This window comes from Chelonoidis abingdonii, chromosome 3 (assembly GCF_003597395.2).
Source record: "Chelonoidis abingdonii isolate Lonesome George chromosome 3, CheloAbing_2.0, whole genome shotgun sequence".
In the NCBI taxonomy this organism is placed as follows: domain Eukaryota; kingdom Metazoa; phylum Chordata; order Testudines; family Testudinidae; genus Chelonoidis; species Chelonoidis abingdonii.
Genome location: NC_133771.1, coordinates 164,016,086 through 164,034,932, shown reverse-complemented (window position 1 = coordinate 164,034,932; position 18,847 = coordinate 164,016,086). Strand labels below are relative to the sequence as shown.

The 18,847-nt window shown below is 46.7% G+C and overlaps 1 protein-coding gene across 1 annotated transcript in view; it reads left to right on the top strand.

The window, feature by feature from the left end:
* COQ8A (coenzyme Q8A) overlaps nucleotides 1-18,847 on the top strand; it is a 53,222-nt gene that overhangs the window by 11,890 nt on the left and 22,485 nt on the right. Inside the window, 1 exon segment of the mRNA XM_032798239.2 lies at nucleotides 3,311-3,385. Coding sequence (XP_032654130.1) covers nucleotides 3,311-3,385 — 75 coding nt within the window.

Below are 18,847 nucleotides of genomic sequence, written 5' to 3'. Positions count from 1 at the left end.
CTGTCTTGGACCTCAGAAACCTTCCCAATGAATAGGCATTTTCTGATTTTTTTTTTTTTTTTTTTTTTTTTTTTTTTTAAACCTTTTCTAGAAAAATTCCTCCATCTGTAGCTGGGAGACCCAGGTTTGAGTGTATGCTCTGTCTGATTCAGAGGTGTCTTTTGTTTGTGGTTTCTCTTGTGGAAAAACTTTGAAAGGTCTCCATCTTGTTCCAGTATGGAATTGAAAACAAATTCTGAAACCATCATTTTTCATGAAATAGAATTCTTGTTTTCTGCCCCATTGCTAGTGCCTGCAGTCTACTGGATGGAGTCTGACATGTTTGAGTGTCGTCTTGTCCTTCAGTGGCTCTAACCCAGTGTTCCCTCTAATTTTTCCCATGCATGCGCGGAATGAACTTTATGTGCACCAATATGGAGATAATGTGTGACACATCACCTCCATATTGGTGCACATAATAAAACTCCTGTGGCGGGGGTGAGTCCAAGGGGTTTGGAATGTGGGAGGGGGCTCAGGGCTCTGGGCTGGGAGTGCTCTTGGGTGAGGCCGGGGATGAGGAGTTTGGGGTTCAGGAGGGTGCTCCGGGGCTACAACTGGGAGAGGGGACTGGGCTGAGGGGGAGAGGTGCCTCTCCTTGCTGTGGCAGCTCTGGGGCTGGGGCCCGCCTCTCCCCCGGCAGTGGCAGGTCTGGGCTGGGGCTGGGTTGTGGGAGAGGGAGTGGAAGGGGTGCCCCTCCCCCAGCTGTGGCAGGTCCCAGCCGGGTGGGTCCCTGAGCGCCTGCGTGGCCGCATAGCTTACAGGGAACTTAGGCTCTAACCTTTATTGTCAAGTTGTGCCCAATAAGGTGTATGTTTTGTTGTGGGAGCAAAACAGCCTTGGTTATTCCCTGCTATCAACTGCTGAGGCTATATGGCTACACAGTTGTTCAGCACGAGCAAGGTTATTGGTCCTGTAACTAATTATCTGAGAGATTTATTACTGTTGATAGCTTCAAAATCCTTACCTTTTAAAAAACATGTTGAGATCCCCTAAAAGATGCTATTAAGTAAAGAGTTTTATTATTTAACTTGCATGCTTCATATATTGTCAAACCTCAATACAAGTGGTTGAAAGTTCAGTTTGAAAGTGAACTGCCTTATCAGAATAAAAGACGTAAACAGAAATGAAATCACTCAAAGAAAAATAGTCACTGCTGGTTAATGTGTAATAATAAGCCACTGTAACATCACTGGAGCTGCTTGTGGCAATGCCTAACCTTGCACTGGGTATTTAGGTTGTGGAGAAGTTAATGTCTTGAGATAAAGGTGGAGTTATGTTCTGAGTGGAGAGTACATATCCCATCAGTTAAAATCTTATGGGGAGTTAGAATTAATTGGGAGGAAGGAGAGAGACCCATTATGCCAAGAGTGTCATCTGGTTTGAGCCCATGCTTGTTAAACTGGCACCACAGAACTCTTCTTGTTTTTGATACACAGGTACCCTCCCATCTCCAAGCACAACCATATTAGTTGTCCTTGTGTGTCTGTACGTATGTTACCTGGCTGTTTTGTATCAGTGCATTATGGGATACTATGTCAGGGTGGTCAGCAGGGGCTACAGTCCTTGGAGGACGTGCATATGGAACATATGCTAGCAGTATGGGGGCAGTGCATTCTGGGATATCCTGATTTGCAGAGCTGAGATGTCGGGCTGGCGGGCTTGTGTACCTTAATACCACTGGGGTCCTGATTTAACCAGGAAATTAAATGTTACAGCCTGAAAGAATGAAGGAAGGAAGCCAGCCTATACCCCTAGCAAAGGTAGTGCGTGCTTATCACTGTAGCTCTTGGATTCCCACTCAACTTTTATGGGGGGAGCACTGATTTAAGTGCTGCACAAGCTGAGGAGACAGTTACAGTGCAGGTGGCATTCATCGATTCAAGGACCACAAGGGACTGCTCTAATCATGTCAGCCTGACCTCCTGCATCAGTGGTTTTCAAACTTTTTCTGGTGACCCAGATGAAGAGGGTTGGAGAGTGGGGCTGAGCCTGGGGGGTGGTGCTGGGAATGAGGGGCTCAGGGTGTGGGAGGGGGCTCATCACTGGGGCAGGAGGTTGGGATGCAAGAGGGGGTCTGGGCTGGGGGTGCATACTCTGGGATGGGGTCAGGGTTGAGGGGTTTGGAGTTCAGGAGGTGGCTCTGAGTATTGTGGGGGGGATGCTCAGGATGAGGCAGGTGGTTGGGGCATGTGCTTACCTCTGGTGGCTTATTGGTCAGCGGCACAGTGGGGTGATAAGGCAGGCTCCCTGCATGTCCTAGCACCGTGGACAGGAGGCGGCCAGGCGGCTCCACCCCCCAGTTCCTGGCCAGTAGGAGTGCAGAGCCGGTACTTGGGTGGGGGCAGTGCATGGAGCCCTGTGACCCCCTTGCCTAAGAGCCGGAACCTGCTGGTGGCCACTTCTGGGTCGCAACATAGTGTCAGAACAGGTAGGAACTAGCCTGCCTTAGCCGTGCAGCACCGCCAGCGGAACTTTTAACGGCCCAGTTGGTGGTTCGACCTAGTACCTTACGTTCATTTCGTGACCCAGTGCTGGGTTGCAACCTGCAGTTTGAAAATCACTGTCCTATATAAGATAGGCCAGACCTTGTTGTTAAACTACATTGATGGCTTGGGCGCAATTGGCATTTAGACTCAACAGTGTTGCTAGCTGCTTATGAGTGTGATTAGTGGTTTTATTATGTAGATTTGACTTAAGCCTCTTCCTCTACTATTGAAATTTTGCTAGCAACCTCTGTGTCTGAACATGTTTGCAATTTTCTTGACAAGTGCGAATGGAAAGATTTTTCTTTCCTGAGAACTGTGCTATCAAAAGCAGTATTGTAACCTACCTTCCCAAATAGACTTCTTCCAGGGTGACTTTTTAAAGCTTTGCTACAACTGGAGCATGGAACCCTGCTCCTTCACTCTTTTCCAGCATGCTTGTGAGCTGAGTATTTTAGAACTCTTTCGTCAGTAATAATGTAGCCTTGACGTGCCAGAGTGAATTAAGAGATCTAGGAGAAGGGTGGGTTAGTGTTGAATTGTTAGCTTATACTATCATAAAAGCCAGACTCTTCTAATCAAGTTACTTTGTACATTTATAAATGCTAAAATCTTGTCTCCCCTATTTGTAGGAAAAGCTGATATTTCTGCAGTCCATGCAGTCAGGGCTGATTTCAAAAGAGCTACCTCTCAGTATCCTCTGAATGTATCAAATGGCTTAAGCATACACAGATTGCATGTTTGTGCTCATTCATGACTGACTTGTTAATTTTTCTCTTGTTTTAAAGGACTAGCTGTTGGTCTTGGCATTGGGGCCTTGGCAGAAGTTGCAAAGAAGAGCCTTAGACATGAAGAACGCAGTGGTGAGCTCTCTGGTGTGCTTGTTTTGAACAGAAAACCTAATTGTTTTCTCTCTTAGGCATTCTCTGTTGTGTAGAAGAATAAAGTCCTGTGAGGTCTCCAAAGGTTGTGATTGTGATGCAGTATGTTAGGAGTGGAGTGGTTTTTTCACCCAGTTTCTTTTGGTTAAGTTAATTTCTTTTTAACCTCATAAAGCCTGTCTAAATATAGTTGTACTGCTTTACCAACTTACCCTGTATGGACACAGCTCTATGGGTGTAAAAGTGCTTCAACTGATATAGCTCGTTCCATAAGGAAAGAGGAGTAAGCTTTACTGGTCTAACTTTTCAGGTCTAAAAAAAACAAAAACAAATCCCACACCCCTGACTAAAATACTTATACCAGTACAAAAACTGAGAGTAGATCAGGCCTTAATATCTGAAACCTTGTGGTGTTAGTGGTTGAAGTAATAAAGACTTGCTTGACCTTCAGCAATATTCTACCTATTTGATACTCGGGTGATGACTGCTATAAAAAACCCATCGGGAAAATAATTTATTCAGACACTAAATTGGCATTTCACTTCTTTCAGTATCTTTCTCTTGACTATTCTGTAGACATGCACAAAGAGAAGACTATGTGCCATACAAGCAGGTTTATACCAGACTTTGCATTTGTCTTCCTTGTCTCACCCCCCAATTTAAGATAAGGGATGCTGTTTCTGTGTATGTCTCCTTTTGGTCTGAATTAACATGTTCACTGCTTTTCTGCACCTCTATTCTAGTTGGGAGAGTTCGAACCCCACATAATGGTAGGGAGCAGCTAGTGCAATCATTTGTACTGAGGCGTGGAAGATAGATATGAACATGATCTTTTTACCTACACTGGGGAAAAAGCAGCTTACTCTGGGTTTGTGGCTGGGTAGATGTTCTTGTTCTGTTTCTTATCCACAAAAGCTTGGCTCAGATGCAGGATCACTTTCCATGAAGTTCCTGCCTGCCACCCAATATCCCTGCTGTTATGTTTGACTTGACACAACGGGGGTCTTGGTACCACGCAGGTTAACGGAGAGTTGATGGTGTAGCCAGTGTTGGAGCTGAGCATCTTTCTGACTCTTGCCCTTTGGTTCTGACCACCATCCTTGAAATCCTGGCTTTTGTAAACGGAGGCTTGGTATTCCTAAAAGAAAACGGGAGTCTGCTTAGATATAGAATGCTGATGAAGTTGTGACAGGCACTTCTGTCTCTGGGCCACCCCCTATAGGTCTCTGTGTTCATCTGCGTAGGGCAGCATGCAACATGAACCTGCAGGCCAAGGAGATGGTGGAATCAGAGGACCTGGTGGTGGACGTTTTGGCCCCAGAAGATCTGTTGAGGGTGGGCCTGCCCCTCATCAAGACCATCCAGACCAATGCCAAAACCATCTGGCAGACCCCGGCCTCCATTCCCCCTATGGCCGAGGGGTTCGAACATAAATACTTTGTCCCCTCACAGGGGTACGATTATTTGTTCATGCACCTGCAGCCATACTCGCTGGTGGTTGCAGCTGTGAATGAGAAGGAGAGGGATGGGCAGTTGGCCCCAGCGCCCAAGTCGAAGGATGCCAAGCAGCTGGACTTGTTTGCCCGCAAGGTGTACTTCATGGGTGGACTCCAGCTCCGGATTTCCAATCAGCAGGCACTCCTGAGCCACTACAACTTTAACTCCTGGAACTCCATGCTGAAGTTCAAGGAGCTTGTGCCTCCTGAGTCCAGGGAGGAGTTTGGGGCTCTTGTTGACGAGGGCAGGATGGTGGCACGGACCTCTTTACAGGCCTTACTGGATGCTGCAGACTCAACTGCATGTACCTTGTCCTCGGGGATTGCCATGAGGCACACCTCCTAGCTGCAAGCCTCTGGCCTGCACCTGGAGGTTCAGCAGATGCTGCAGGACCTGCCCTTTGACGGGGAGGGCCTGTTCGCGGAGCAGATTGACTCTAGGCTGTATAGCCTTAAGGACTCAAGGGCGACCCTGGGTACGCACATCCCAGCGGAAGCACTTCAAGCCCCAGTAGCCGCAGCAGCGCTGCTACCCTCCTTGGCTGCAGCAGGACTTTTACAGGTGGCGGGGTGAAATGGCAGGAGCAAGCCCTCCAGCCCCCCATCTGGACAAGACCAGGGCCCGACCAAGCCATAGTCGGGATCCAGACAGGCCTTTTGAAGGGACACCCGAGGACAGCATACCTGACTTATCCGCGGATCCTTCCCTGTCCTTTTTTGAATTGTTTATCCCACTTTCACCGTGCATGGTCCCAAAATAACCTCTAACCACTGGGTCCTTCGCATGGTAGAAGTGAGATACTCTCTCCAATTCTGTTGCTTCCCACCCCTCTTCCCATCTCTCTTCAGGGACCCTTCTCACAAGCAATTCAGGAGGTTCAGGTGCTCCACACCCTGGGGGTGGTAGAGGAGGTCCCATCGGAACTAAGGGGGAAGGGGTTTTACTCCCGATATTTCCTAAGGCCAAAGGGGGCCTCTTGCCCCTTCTGGACCTGCGCGGGCTCAACAAGTTCATGGTAAAGTTCTGCATGGTCTCCCTGGGCACCATTATACCTTCCCTGAATCCTGGAGACGATATGCTGCCCTCGACATAGAATCATAAAATATCAGGGTTGGAAGGGACCTCAGGAGGACATCTCATCCAGCCCCCTGCTCAAAGCAGGACCAATTCCCAACTAAATCATCCCATGAAGGATGTTTACTTCCACATAGTGATTCGTCTGGCGCACAGGTGCTTCCTGCACTTTGTGGTCAACTGTGAACATTACCAGTTTACGGCCCTTCCAATCAGCCTTTCCAGCCCCTCGAGTGTTCACAAAGTGTATGTCGGTCGTGGCTGCCTTCCTCCATCAATGGCAGATGCAGGTGTATCCTTACCTCGACTGGTTGCTTCAGGGCCGCGCCAGAGAGCAGGTGCAATTCCACCTCCGCCTGATGAGAGATACCTTCCAATGGCTAGGTCTCCTCCTCAGTGTTGCGAAGTTGACCCTGGAACCAACCCAGAGGATAGATTTCATCGGGGCGGACCTGGACTCAGTTCAGTTGTGGGCCCTCCTACCGAACTCCCATTTCCATCATTCGAGGCCTTCAACGATTCCCGACCTCGAGAGCAAGGGGATGCTTGAGTCTCCTTGTCCACTTGACTTTGTGTGCGTACGTGACCCGTCACATCAGGCTCTGGCTCCAGCCACTACAAGCATGGCACACCTCGGTCTACCGCTTGGGGTGTGACAGCCTCAATTCGGTGGTCACCGTCCTGGAGCGGGTCCTCGCCTTCCTCCGCTGGTGGCTTGACCCCTGAGTGGTGTGCGAGGGAGTCCCCTTCCACAGCTCCCAGCCTTCCTTGTCCCTGGTCATGGATGCGTCAGTTATGGGGTGGGGCGCACATCTGGGGAACCTTCAGACTTGGGGCATGTGGTCTCAGTCGGAGCTATCCCTCCATATCAATGTCAGGGAGCTGATGGTGGTGCGCCTTGCTTGCCAGGCCTTCCAGGTGCAATTGCGCAATCGTTGTGTGGTGGTTCTCATGGACAGCACCGCAGCCATGTTCTACATCAGTAAGCAAGGGGGAGCCCGTTCCTTCCCTCTCTGCCAGGAAGCCATTCAGATGTGGGAATTCTGCATATCCCACTCCATTCATCTGGTTGCATCCTTTCTTTCCGGGCTCCAGAATCCACTGGTGGACCACCTCAGCAGGTACTTCCACTCTCACGAGTGGTCTCTCTGACTGGATGTCATCCACCCCATCGTCCACCTCATCTTCCAAAGGTGGGGGTTTCCCCAGGTCAGCCTGTTTGCCACCTGCAGCAACAGGAAGTGCCCAGCATTCTGCTTCTTCCAGGGTGGCAGCCGGGGCTGCCTGCTTCCTTGGACGGGTTGCTTGCTCTACGCCTTTCCTCCATTCCCTCACGTGCACAAAGTCCTGCTCAAGATCCTTAGGGATGGGGTGAGGGTCATTCTTGTAGCTCCATCGTGGCCTCACCAGCATTGGTAAACCACATCATCAGAGCTGTCGGTGGACATTTTAGTCACATTGCTTCTCTTTCCTGACTTGATCACTTGGGACCATGGCTGCCTCTGTCACCCCAACCTGTGGTCCCTCCACCTCATGGCTTGGAAGCTGCATGGTTGAACCCGTTCTGTGCTGAGACCCAGTCAGGCAGGTCCTGCTGGACAGCAGGAAGCCCTCTATAGAGCCATGTATCTGGTGAAGTAGAAACAGTTTTCGTGTTGGTGTGACCATTGCTGCGCATGCCTCCTCCAGGCGCTGGTACCCCCCATTTGGAGTACCTCTTGCATCTGAAACAGCAAGGCCTGGCGGTGTCCTCCTTGTGGGTTCACCTCGCTGCCATCTTGGCCTTCCACCTGCTTGCGTCTGGCCGCTTTGTCTTCACTAGCCCTATGGTTGATCACTTTCTCAAAGACGTGGCCCTCTCTATCCTCAGGTCCGGCAGCCTATCCCCACATGAGACCTTAACCTGGTCCTTTCAAGGTTTATGGGGGCCACCATTCGAACTGCTGGTCACATGCTCTCTCCTGTATCTTTCCTGGAAGACAGCTTTCCTGGTCGCCATTACATTGGTGAGATGCATCTCTGAACTGAAGGCCCTCGCCTTGAAGCCGCTCTATACTACCTTCCACAAGGATAAGGTACAACTCAGGCCGGGTGCACCCTTTCTCCCCAAGGTGGTGTCGGCTTTTCACACTGGCCAGGACATTTTCCTGCCTGTCTTTTACCCAAAACCTCATGCTGGTCCCTGAGAACAGCGACTGCATTCCCTCGATGTCTGTAGAGCCCTAGCTTTCTATACTGAGCGCACTAAGCCGTTCAGGAAATCAACCCAGCTCTTCATTGCGGTGGTGGACTGGATGAAGGGTCTCCCAGTCTCCTCTCAAAGAATTGCTTCCTGAATCACTTCCTGCATCCGCACTTGCTATGAGCTGGCAGAGGTGCCAACCCCAGTTCTTACCGCACACTCCACTAGGGCCCAGGCCTCGTCAGCGATGTTCCTGGCCCAGGTACTGATCCAAGAGATCTGCAGGGTAGCGACTTGGTCTTTGGTGCATACCTTCGCCGCGCCACTTCAGGGGGCTCCACAGCCGACTCAATGAATGCTGCTAGGGGAAATCTTTCTGATGGCCATGCATGTGGCATGTGCATACCTAATTGGAATGGATATAGGCAACACATCTCGAAGAACAACAGTTACAAAGGCGAGTAACCATTTTTTGAGTTTACAATCTGGAAGACAAGACGCAGCAAGTGGGGCGCAATGAGTGGAAGAAATGGGGGAGAGGTTGAGGATTACAGTAATAGGAAATCATAGGTAGCTTTGCACTGTAGCTAGTCTTGTATGGATTCAGTTCAGTTAAATATTGGATATCCCTATTGACCAGGTCGTATCTGTTGATGGACATTATGGCAATGGTGGATCTTGAGGGATTTGGAGTACAGGATAGTGGCATTATGGATTAGTTTGGGGAGGGTGCATTCTGTGCACCAAGGCACTTGTAGGAAGTGGAGGGTTGGTAGATGGAGTCTGTTATTGCTGGCAGATAATTTGATCGGGGTGGGGACAGGAAGAGTGATGCAATAAGAAACTGAGAGCAAATGAGTAGATGGGGACTAAGCTGTAAAGGTTCTTGAAGATGACAAACAAGAAGCTTGTACTCTGTGGTGGAGAGAGCCAGGGCAGAGACTGAAAGAAGCAATAACCTGGTCAGAACAGGCCAGGATAAGGTTAGCAGTAATATTTTTGAACTGAGTGGGGCAAAGTGAGTGTGAGGAAGTCAGAGATAAGGTTACAGTAAAAATTGGAAATGAGGACCAGGGTCCATGCTAGTGTTATGGGCAGTGAAGAGGCCAGATACTTAAAGGTGTACCAGAGAAGATCATGAGATTTAGAAATGGCCTCGGTGTGCACATCTGGAGAGAGGATGGTATCAAAGATTATTAGACTCAGAACTCAGTGCCTCCCCACAGCCCTTCTGAAAGCTTGGATCTTCCATATGTTCTAAATGAGCATCCTGTAGCATGATACTGTCTCATGGAACTGAATCTCTTCATCCCCAACCTCAGCTCTGTCTGCCTCTTAAAGTGGTAGAATTGGAAAGTAAACATCTGATCACATGGGGCAGGGAGGTGAGGGTGAAGAGGGGAAGGCTTCCACAACCAGGTTTGATTTGTTTGTTCCTGTGCGGCACTGGCAGTTTCAATAAGGTAGACTTCTTATCAAGGGCAGTTGGCTGCAGGCTGTCACATGGAAACCACCCACATCCTAGCTGGATTCTGCATGGCTCTGGAAGGAATTGTTTTGTACAGGGGATCTACAAACTAATGCAGCAGCCTGATGGCCTCTAAGCAGTTAAACAAATTCATATTCCTTATCTGATTTTGTGGCATGTTTAAGGAGTTTAAAGAAGCTCAGAGATCTATGGTAACAAAACTTTCTCTGGACTTCTCTCCCAGTTCTTCCATTTTAATATTAAAAATATAAGAGAAATATCATGTTCTTGTTTTCCCATAAATAGCTCTTCTGTTTTGCGTTACCTTGGTGTCTGGCTAACCATCTGTCATTGAGGTGAAGGTTACAGAGTAAGTTAGATAAGGAAAATGCTTCTAACCATTGCAGGCTTTGTGCAGTGGGTCACCCCTGGGGTCATATCGTAAGCTCGCTCCCACAATATCTGATCCTTACCTAACCCAAAGATGGATCGGATGCAGAGACTGTCAGAAAGGAGAGGTAGTGGGGGGAGATGAGGACAGGATTTCCAGGCCCTTGTATTCTGGGTCCATTGTTTAAGTTCCCTTGCTCAGTTTAATTGAGGTGCTTTGAAACTCCCCATGAGGATGGCCAGGATTGTCACTGTGTGGGGATAGATACCAGTTCTACCATGTGCCTTGTTAGGAGACCTCGGATATTCTTCTCTTGTAGTCTCTCCCTTTCTAAGCTTAATGAGACAACATGGAACTCCACTCTATTGCCTCCAAAGTTTTCATAACCTCCCTCTCAAGCAGCCCATGAAGTTAGTCACAAGTAGAGTCCAGGTTCAGAGGATTGACTCCCTTGTCATTGTATTTTACTCGCATGTTGGAGGGGGGAGGGCAAAAGAGTCTTTTTTTTGTTAGGCTGCTGCTTCTGCTTTTCCTTCCGGAGCCTGGCTGTTACTCAGGTTGAGAGGCAGTTTGCTTTCTCTGTGCAGTGAGGGGTTGTGAAATTTATAACATGCAGGTGCAGCGAGAGACACTTCTGATTGCAGTGCACACAGAGCAATAGCAATTACTTGCATCTTGCACAACTGCAGCCACGATAAACATGGGATCATTTCAGACCCTGCATCTTTTCCAGCTAGTGCCTGATTCCAGTGTTGATGATCATATGCTACATGGATGCCTTTTTTTGAAGTGTTCGGATAACCACAGTGATGGGGGGGTGAGAGGGCTTGTAAGCACAGAGACAAGGAGTTTCTGCAGTAACATTTGCCCAAAACCACATCTAAGAAACCGAGACCAAATAGTTGCCCATGGAGCTGTGGCCATTTCTTGTGATGCATTCAGTTGTCTCTGCTTTGGCTTTTAAACAGACTTGATCACTTCTTAAATCTTTCAGATATTGCCATTACTGGTTAGGAAGGGGAGGGTTTTTTTGCAAACCACACCCTCCTGAACCAAAGGGAGGAAACTGTAAACGGGTGGAATCCATCCTCAGGATGTGCAGTGTTTTTGTGCTAGCACCTGGAGGAATTCCACTGAAGCCAGGACATGGCTAACTGCAGCTTAGTCGCCACAGAGACATCACTGATGTAGATTGCCTTGGAGCTGCACGTTAATCAGCACGCATCCTAGCCATACCCCGTGTCTGGCAAGTGCCGCTGATCTTTGGCTCTGTTATCAGGCTGCAAGCCATGAGGTAGAGCAGGTGTCATGAACTACTTTGTCTTTTGGCCTTGTACCACCATATCACAGGCTGAGTCAAGTACAAAGTGTACTAAATGCTTCACATAGCCTAGATGCTGGGGCATTCAGTGCCTAATGGTCTGGTTTTGGGGTGGGTGGGAAGCATGGGGGTGGAGCAGTGACTTTCATCACTGTTTCAGGTGGGTGAGTCTAGGCTTTGTCCATCATGACAAGATTCTCTTGTATCTGAGACTCTTGGCAACTCCTTCTTTCTGGAAAATCAGCACAAGCTTCTGAAACTTGTATGAATTGGTGTGGAGGGAAATGTATCTCTTTTATAGCAGGAGAGACTGCTTATAGACACATCAGTATGGCACACCATGCTGTGCTGTTTCAAAGGCCTGGATTTCTCCTCCACTCCAGTGCTACTGAATGCATCTGCAATGCTGTCAGTGTGCTGGATACAGTGGGCAACCTCTCACTACTATATTGTTGTTACTGTGATTGACTGTAGTGACATCAGTATGATGCTGTAAATGCTTCTTTCCCAGTGTAAATCCCTTTCTGTCCTGCTAGGGGGCACATGCTGCTCTGCCTGGCATACACAATATGTTCTGACCTCCTATTTAACCCACTCTCTGCTGGTTTCCTCTTAAGCATCTTAACTGGTAGAATAAGCACAGGAAATGAAACCAAAGTGCTCCTAGTTCAGAGGCTTTTATTTGAAGTGCATATTTAAATCTGTGAAGGCTGTTTTTTTTCATTTTAATATCCCTCAATATTGTTATGCTGGTTGGACCTACGAGGATGTTGAGTGTTGAGACTGAATCCCTGTCTAGTCGTCTGATGCTACAATGTGGTGATAGGCCAATCTCTTGGAGACAGAATGGACAGGCTATAGCAAATTTCCCCATAGTATGGTGTTCACTTTCCATCTGTGGTCATCTGTAAATCTCTCATTGCATCCTCTCCTGCTTTCCTTTCTATATAAAGTTTTTTTTTTTTAAAAGCAAACAAAAAACACGACAAATCAAAAACCAAAGCCTCATGCAAAATCCTGAGAGTCCTTGCTCTGTGGAAGCAACATCTGTCTGCAAGGGTTAGTTTTTGTTGCTCTGACCTACATTGCACACCGGCACTATCTGGAATATATGTGAACAAACCTGGCTTGGCTTGCAGAATCCTTGAAGGCTTTTGGTTGCAGCACTCAACACCTTGTCTGTCAAGTTGCTCTTATCTGCTGTGAGATGGAGACTATCTCCAGCTTTAACTGAGGAGGGATTGCACTGCTTATATTTTTCTCCTTGCCAGGTACGTGCTAGCTGGGCACTTGCCAAAGTGAAAACATAAACACTGCAGAATTATGAAACTTGCTGGAGATAATGAGCTTTGAACCCCTTCTTAAAATGAGAAGGGGAAAAGATTTTTTTAAGAGGGAAATTGATACATTTCTGCAGCATGAAGAAACTGCACCTGAGATTTTTTTACAAAACTCTGCTTGGATTACTTGTAAATTCTAAATGGACTGTCCATAGCCTGCTTTGTAGTTCGAGCCAAGTACTGATAGTTGTGAGGGTGTCTTAAGCAGGCCTTGATGGAAAATGCAGTGATAGAATAAGGTGGCAATACTTAATAATTAGGGCATTTGGACCAGGCATCCGAAGATCTGGGTTTTACTCTTGGCTCTTCCATAGAGGTGCTGTGTAACTTTCAGGAAGTCCTTTCACAGTGCGCAGTGAAATGGGACCTCAATCCTGGTTGTGACTCTAGGCACAACTATATAATATAAATGATCAGAAAAGTGACTCTAAAATGTCTCCATACCTGTTTTCTTGGATTCCAGGTCAGAGGCCAGTACTGTTTGGGCTAAAGATCTTGCCACCCGCCAGTCTGTTTCCTTTTTTTATGTTCATATCTGGCTATGTTCCCACCACTAGTAATCCTGTCGATTTACTCCACGTGTTTGGGTCACAACATGATCTCTGCTCCCATTCTGATTGAGAACCACTGTACTAAAATCAACCTATTTGCCATTGTGCGCCTCATCCAGTACTACTTGTATGGCCCAGAGGATAGCCCATAGGCTACAACTCTGTGCTGATTGGGACGCAAGTGGCCTGCAGTCCGCATGTTGAGAATATGGATTTAGGAGCTGTGCTAGCCTCTTTAGCTGGGCTGTACTCTATATATTTTTCATACCCTTCTCTGTTCTTGGTTTCTTAGCCCTTCTTCCTTGTTCCATCTCTCACATATTCCTCAATCCCTTTCTTTCTGTGTGTGTTGTAGGTTAGGATGTGTAGGGCCTGGGGACTCAAGCAAAGGAGTCACTTTTCCCCTCAAACTGTGAACGTGCGCTGACAAAGGCACTATCTGCCTCCTGATGCCCATACTGATGCTCTCCACTGCTGAAACCCTAGTTATAGCAGTAGACAGTGAGGGACTCCAGGATTTAATGCTGCAATCCCTTTAACTTTAAGGGAACCACTTTATAAATAAAATCTTGGCTCTTCTAAAAAGGGAATAACGTTATTTCCAGTATGGAGCGTGGATGAGTTTCACTGTCTTTGTCAAGACAGCAAATTAAAAATAGCCCCTTGGGTCACCACTGACCTTCGCAGTAGTCTCACTATCGCTACACAGTGTGTGTTTTATTTAGAATGTGTATTTAAAGCACAAGGCTGACATAGGTGTTGGAACAAAGTTTTCAGGAATAAAAAAAATGAAACCCCACCTCCAGACAAATACTCTCCATTGCTGGCAAAGGAGACTTTATCTTCAAGGTCAATTTTAACTTTATTAATGGCTTAATATTACAATGGTGCCTTCATTGTACTAGGTGTTGGGCAAACAAAGAGCCTGTTGTGGGTCTCTGCCTAAAAGGCTAGCAATCAGCTTTTCTCAGGTAGAGTCAGTGGTGAGCTGAACTTCGTCTCTAGAAATGTCCTCCTCCTTAAAATGAAGGGAATGATAGCATAGCTAAGTTCTAAGCTGTGTCCCCATGTCCCAAAGCTGATGCAAAGCAGATAGTCCTCAAAAAAAAAAAAAAAAAAACCAAACAAAAACCCCCCCCCAAAACATTCTGTGCCGTGACTTGCTCTGGGGGAACAGTCTGATTTTAAAAGTGGATAACAATTTAATTGTAAGGAAAAAATCAGCAGAGATTGTTTGGGGTGCGTCAAGACTGAGAGCAGTTATGCAGCTGAGACCAACTTAAATTGGAGGAGGCTGGGCCAATTCTGGGATTGGAATGGTGGTTTTAGAATTCTTGAACGTGCTCTCATGGCTTGCGTAGAGAGAAGCTTAGCAGTCAACTTCTTGAGGAGTTGTGTGGTCTAGTGATTGGAGTACAAGGCTGGCAGTGTAGACCTCGGACTCCGTGTTGTCTTCCTGTCTCTGCCCCAGAATTTCCTCTGCGTTTTCCCATCTGTGAAATAAGGGTGAAGATGCTCACAATCTTTGACATGCTTTGAGATCTAGAGATGAAAAGCTGTGTATGAGCGCGAAGGGTTATTTGTCATTGAGAAGAGCTAGCCTACCTCTACCATTTTGCTTATGTATGAACTGAACTGGCTTGAGGGGTGTATTCTATGAAATTTATTCAATCATCCCTTTAAGTCTATTAATTTTTTTTTTCCTTTTGTTGTGCCAATGATTCCCTTTTACCTACTGTTCACGTAAGCTATCTCCCTTTTTCAAATCACCTTCTGGGCTGTGTCAATTTTTAGCACAGTGCTAATGACAAGGCTGACTTGTGTTCAGGTTAGTGTTTGTGTGGTTTTTGTTTGTTGGGGAGAAACGTGCCAGGAGGAAATGATGGAGTGTTATTGTTGGGGATCTTTCTTTCCCTGATAAGGTTGTTTTTAAGCTACTAGGGTTTATTAGCTTCTTGGAACCACCTTAATCATTAACTGTTTTCTTAGCTTGCTGTATGCAGAAGGGGTGTGTGTGTATATGATGGGAAATGGTGAGATTCAGACAGACACAGGGATGATTCAGTTTTCATGGCTCAACTGTATTTTGAGCCACTTGTGTGCTGGATTATTTACCTTCCTACCTTCATGGCTGATGATTTAGAAGAGCTTTCTGGCAGGGACGGTTAAAAGCCAGTGATCTTTGGGAGGTGACGAGAAGGGAGAGATTTCAACTTTGTTTGAAAGCAGATTTAAAAAAACTTCAAAACTAATCTAAATCCTGTTGGACTGGGCAGGTCCAGAAGACCCTCCTGTCTTTCAGAAGAGACTCCTTGAAACCAGGATCCTGAGCAATGTTCGCTTCTGACTCTTCCTGTCCATGTGACAAATGACTGCATGAGCCCCAATTTAAACCTGAGCCTGGTTTCTGCCCCTCCCCCACTCCTATTCTCTTTCCTGTTCAGTCTGCTCCCCTAGTCACTCCTCTTTCATTCCATGTCCTCCATGCATGCACCCTCCCACACTCTTACTCTGTTGGGGCAGGGGGCTGAAGAAATCCTTGCCTCCTCAGCTGGCAACACCAGAAACAGCCAATGGAAGTGGGAGCTGCAGAGTCCAGAAGAGGGCAGTGCCAGGCACCTTCCATGAGGATGTTGCCTGCCAACATTATGCATGGTGTAACGGGAATTCTGATCCTGACCACTTGTACCTTTTTGTCTTCAGAAGCCACTCTTTGTGGGCCTTGTGAAGGAAAGTAGCTGACTCTGATTGTGCAAGTGCCTGTGCATTTGGATAGCAGGTGCAGGTTTGTGACTCAGTTCTAGCTTCTTCTAAACTGGACACTCCAGTGAAAAAGTTTGTACCAAACCACGTTAACTCAGTAGAGTTCATTATGGAACAGCCAAACGTGTCTGGATCTCACCTCTCCTCCAGCCAGCCTAGGTTCCCTCCTCCATCTAGTTACCTTTGCTCAGCACAGGGGGAGAAACCTCTCACCTGCTGTCATTACATAGTACCCTGAGTACATTGTACTCCTTCTTGGCTTCAGTAGCTGGTAAGTCTGTTTTTAATTCTTCTCTCTCACCAGTGTCCTCATGTAATCCTTTCCTGTCCAAAATTGGTATAGTGGTGTGTTCACATTCCATGTGCAGTCAGTGTTGTCTAAACAAACAACTCATCCTTAGGGAGAAGAGGCAGTGACATGCACAGAGCTACGTTACAAACTTGACTTGCTGTACTTCACTATAACAAACCTGCCTGTGGCTTGGTTGTAGGAGATTTGAGTGGTAGGTTACCCTTTGATCCTTGTTGGCACAGTCCATCACACTGACAGGTGGTAGTGCTCTCAGGGAAGTAGACAAGTTTGGCTGGAGCCATTGCCTAACCTGTGTTCCCAGTCTTGATGTCTTAGAGCAGCTCTTTCTTAGCATCTTTAGACCTCTGGAAGGAAACTTGGGGATTGTGAGTTGAGTCTTTAAGCCATTATCTCCCCCTCCTTCTCCTCCCGCATCCTTTAAAGAGGCGTGTTCTTATGGTTTGTAGCAACTAGTTGTAACGAACTGAAGGCTTGTCACAGGTGCCTGTAGGAACCAGCAGGTGAGCCTGTCCAGTAGCAGGTTTTGCCTGCATGGTAGGGGAAGTGAATCATGTTGACATTGGGCCTAATCCCACATGCTTTAATACTGGTGTAATTGTGAGAGTAAGACCAATAGTATTTGGCTTATCTGTAGAGGAATGGGTCTTAAATTCAGACAGAACAGTGAGCTGTTGCTCTGTTTAAAAAGCACAGTAGAAGTGACAGAAATTAAAACTTGAGTCCCCAGCTAGGGAATAGCTAAGCTGGCCCCCACAAGTAAATGGGTGAAGGAACTGGCACCATAGTGGCTGGAAGACATTCCTCTTCCTACATCATTCTGTTGTCCAGCAGCCCAGGAATGGAAGAATACATCTCCAGTAGAAGAAAATGCATGTTGTAAAGTGAATCAAACGAATTCAAGAATTTTGAAGTCTTAAAATAAAAAGCAGCTTGATTTGAAAAGTTGGTGGAGTTGAAACATCCTGCATAGTCACAAATATCTGGAATAATAGCAAGCAGCTGACTAAGGAATCCTTTGCAGTGAACATCGCTGAGTGAGTGACCCCAATAACAGCATCTTAACCAAACCCCACAGAGATGCAGTTTTTCTTAGTTGAAAAGAAGTTAAAGCTGCAAGCATGTACATATTGTCATCCCTTGCAAATTACTTGATCATATAGGGTGGGGACAGATCTTGTTCTGCGGTTGTATCTGATGCATAATTGGATCAGTTTGCACAGGCACTTTGTTCTAACCTAGTCTAGATCCCAAATGAAGAGAAAAGGTTGACAGTCTCTGCTGTTCACTAGTCTTAGTGGATGCCAGCTGTGTCTCTGCTCTGTTACATGATGGCAATATCAGGGGAAGGTATGCTGGTGAGCATGCGCGTGGATTGGCACAGCTTTGTGGTGTGGCCTGTGCCTGTCTCATAAAGCACCACTGGACTTTTAACAGGGCCCATATTTGCCTTTGCGCACTTGTACCCTGTGATGTTTTGGGATCACCCAGATCAGTAAGGGGTTCTGTCATTGCCTGTCTTGGAACTTTGGGTGCCTTAATGCTGTGCTGCTGTGGCTCAGCCCTGACTCCAGTAGCCAGCCTACAAGTACAAGGTCTCACCCTGGCTTCCACCAGCTCAGTTACTCCTTGCAGGCTGCCCCCAACAGTCCTTCCAGTCCTAAGTCTCCACAAATCCATCTGCCCCAAGCTGTTAACTACCAGACACTTGGACTTTTCCTCTCTGGTTTGTCACTCCTGAAGGTGTGAAAACAGCTCTTGGTGGTTGTTTCAGTTTGCCATACACACTCCATGCAGTTTGCACACTGGAGACCTGCTGGGGGTAAAAATAAAGTTTTATTTAATAGAAAAATCACAGGTTCAAAGATTAAATAATAAGGGAGAGCATATGCAAGTTACACAGAACAGGGTGAGTAAATCGATTTTAGATATTCGATTTCAGCTACGCTATTCTCGTAGCTGAAATTGCGTATCTAAAATCGATTTTTCGCGCGTAGTGTAGACCTGGCCTCAGGCTTTACACTTTCATATTAAACAAATTCTCTCTTTGAATATAAATTCCCTTTTAGCATGCAGGGAAACTGTTCATAGACCTTTTGTTATAGAGGGAATCAGGAACAGTTCTCTGCTTAGAAGCTGCTCCTCAGTTTCTGGATACAAAATCTCACAAGCCTGTTCTTTTAAAATAACTTTTTTATCTTGGCATGGTGACACCTGGTTATTCAGAGGGGAATTCCAATTTGTCTTTGTCTCTCCATTAACACTAGTGGTTAACCAGTATCTTTTTCTGGGCTGGACAATGGAGGGGTACTTGAAGTTGGTTTCATGTAAACAGCTGGCTGTGGCTTAAGTTACACTTCCTTGCCTGATTCCTTCACCACCTTGTTGTGAGATAGTTGCGCCATAGTTAGTTACAATTTCTTTTATATATTTACATGCATACATTCATAACCATAACTGTATAACCTCATAATGACCAGCAAGCTCAAAGCATTACAGGCTTTCATGAAAGACTGTACTTGACATATTTTTATACACAATACCATT